General features: G+C 45.9%; 1 protein-coding gene across 1 annotated transcript in view; it reads left to right on the forward strand.

The window, feature by feature from the left end:
• Positions 1–83, forward strand: part of LOC125035891 (RNA-binding protein 25-like) — a 103,016-nt gene extending 102,933 nt beyond the window's left edge. The window contains 1 exon segment of the mRNA XM_047628202.1: positions 63–83. Within this exon segment, the coding sequence (XP_047484158.1) occupies positions 63–83 (21 nt within the window).
• Positions 84–2,500: the final 2,417 nt, after the last annotated feature.

The raw sequence follows: 2,500 nt of genomic DNA on the forward strand, positions 1-2,500 counted from the left end.
AAAGTACAGTTAAGAAGACTAGGAATTTCGAAAGACTGTTTTCTTTTTTATATCAAACTCAGGCCAACCGCCTCGAGGCATAATGGCGGGCATTGGCGCATTTGGGTATGTAAAAAAAGCGAAAGAAGAAAAAAAGGGGGGGATGCATTTTGAAAAGGTGATCACAAAGCCCCGAGGAGAAAGGGGGGGAGGGGAAACAGGGGAATGGGGGGGGGGGGGAGATGGGCGAAAGGGGGAAATAGGAAGGGGGAGAGAAGGGTAGGGGGGGGAGAGGGTAATGGAAATAGGAAGGGGGAGAGAGGGGTGAAGGGGGGGTATGGGAAGGGTAGGAGAAGGGAAGGGGAAGACAAGAAGGTGATAGGAAAGGGGGAGAGGGGGATAAAGAGGGGGGGTCGTAGGGAATTTGATAACGTCTCCTCGGTGGCCTGTTTGAGGGAGGGGGGGTATGGGCATGGGTATGGGGGGGTGGAGGGCATAAGAGAGAGCCGGTTTACGTGTGTGGGGAGGGGTAGTGGGGGGGGGGCGAGGGAGGGGGGAGACTTCGTTCCAGGAAAAGGGAGGGAAGGAGAAGGAGAAATTAGTAGAGAGAAAAGCGAAGGGAAGGAGAACGAGAAATTTAGGGAGAGGAAAAGGAAAGGAAGGAGAATGATAAATGAAGGAAGATAACAAGAAGGATAAATTAAGGGAGATAACAAGAAGGAAGAAATTGAGGGAGATGAAAAGGAAGGAGAAGGAGAAAATAAGGGAGAGGGAAAGAAAGGGAAGGTATAAGAAAGAGGAACTGAGGAAATTAGGAAAGACATGGGAAGGGAGGGGATGAGGAAGGCAGAGAGGGAATTATAAGAAATAAGGGAAAGGAAAGAAATTTTATATTTAAAGGGAGAAAAAACAGGATCAGGAAAATGAAAAAATAAGGGGAAACGAAAGGAAAAAAAGGAAAGTGAAGAAAATTAAAGAGGAGGCAAGAAAGAAGATGGAGGAAGTGAAAAAAGAAGAAGGAGATGAAAACGAAAAAGAAGAAGATGAGGAAGGCGAGGAGAAGGAAGGGAAAGAAGAAAATGCAGAAAAGACGGAAAAGAAGAAGACGGGAAACAAAGCAAAGAAAGAAAAGAAGAAGTGGAAGAAGGAGAAGGAAAGTAAGTAGGTAAAAGAGAAAACAAAGATTTTTGGTATTATTTTGTATTATCTTCTCCTCACTCTCGCTCTGTCTATCTAATTGTCTGTCTGTCTCTCTCTCTCTTTCTCCCTCTCTTCCTCTGTGTGTATATATATATGTATATATATATATATATATATATATATATATGTATGTATGTATGTACATACATATATATGTATGTATGTATATATGTATATATAAATATATATATATATATATATATATATATATGTGTGTGTGTGTGTGTGTGTGTGTGTGTGTGTGTGTGTATGTGTGTATAGATATATATATATATATATATATATATAAATGTATATACATATATATGTGTGTATATATGTATATATATATATATATATATATATATATATATATATATATATTTATATATCGTTCCTTCTCCTGCCCTCCCTCCCCACTTTCTCACTTTCCTCTTCCTCCTTCCTCTTCCCACTTCCTCATTCCTATTCCTCTCTATTTCCTCTCGTTTCCCCATCGGCCTGTCTCTTCCCCTCTCCCTTTCCCCCTTCCCTACCCTCCTTTCCTCTCTATTCCCCCATCGACCTCCCCCGTCCCCTTTTCCCCTTCCTCTTCCCCCTTCCCCCTTCCTTCTTTCCTCGTCCCCCCTTTTTTTCTCCTCCTCTCAACACCGCGAGCTCCTCTCTCCCCCCTCCCTTCCTCCCCTCCTCCCCTCCCTCCATTGGGGTCCCAGAGGGCACTTCTTCTACGCCCGATTTACGTCATAAAGAGAGGAAGGGTTGGGGAGCCTTGTGGTGTCTGGGGGGGGGGGGGGAGGGCTGGAGAGGAGAACAGCCGCATTTGTTTATGTAAAAACCGGGGATCCGAAATGCGTGAATAGGCGAGCGGCTGGCGAACGGTTGGGGAGCGGAATGCCTCACTGACCCGACACACTGCTCTACCCCCCCCCCCCTTCCTCTGCCCCCACTTCTTAGGTCCCTCGGCCTCCCCTTCCCCCAGGACCCCAGTACCCCAGCATAACCCAGGGACTCCAAACCCTAATACTCTCATACCCCGGGTTTTCTATACCAGAATACTACCATACATCGGGTTTTTCTACACCCCAATACTACCATACATCAGGTTCCATATACCCCAGGGCTACCACACCCCAGCTTTTCTACACTCCCAGGGACTCTATACCCCGGGTCCTCTATACCCCAGGGTCAACATCCCTTAGAATCTAGCCCCCTTGCCCATGCCTCCTCCTCCTCCTCTTACTCCTCCTCTTCTTCCTCTTCCACTACCTTCTCAAATCTTTATCCCAGCTTTGTTCTCATCTTCTTCCTAAAATGAAAAAGGAAAGGAGAGAGGAGGAAACGA

The sequence above is a fragment of the Penaeus chinensis genome, chromosome 20 (assembly GCF_019202785.1).
Source record: "Penaeus chinensis breed Huanghai No. 1 chromosome 20, ASM1920278v2, whole genome shotgun sequence".
Taxonomy (NCBI): Eukaryota; Metazoa; Arthropoda; class Malacostraca; order Decapoda; family Penaeidae; genus Penaeus; species Penaeus chinensis.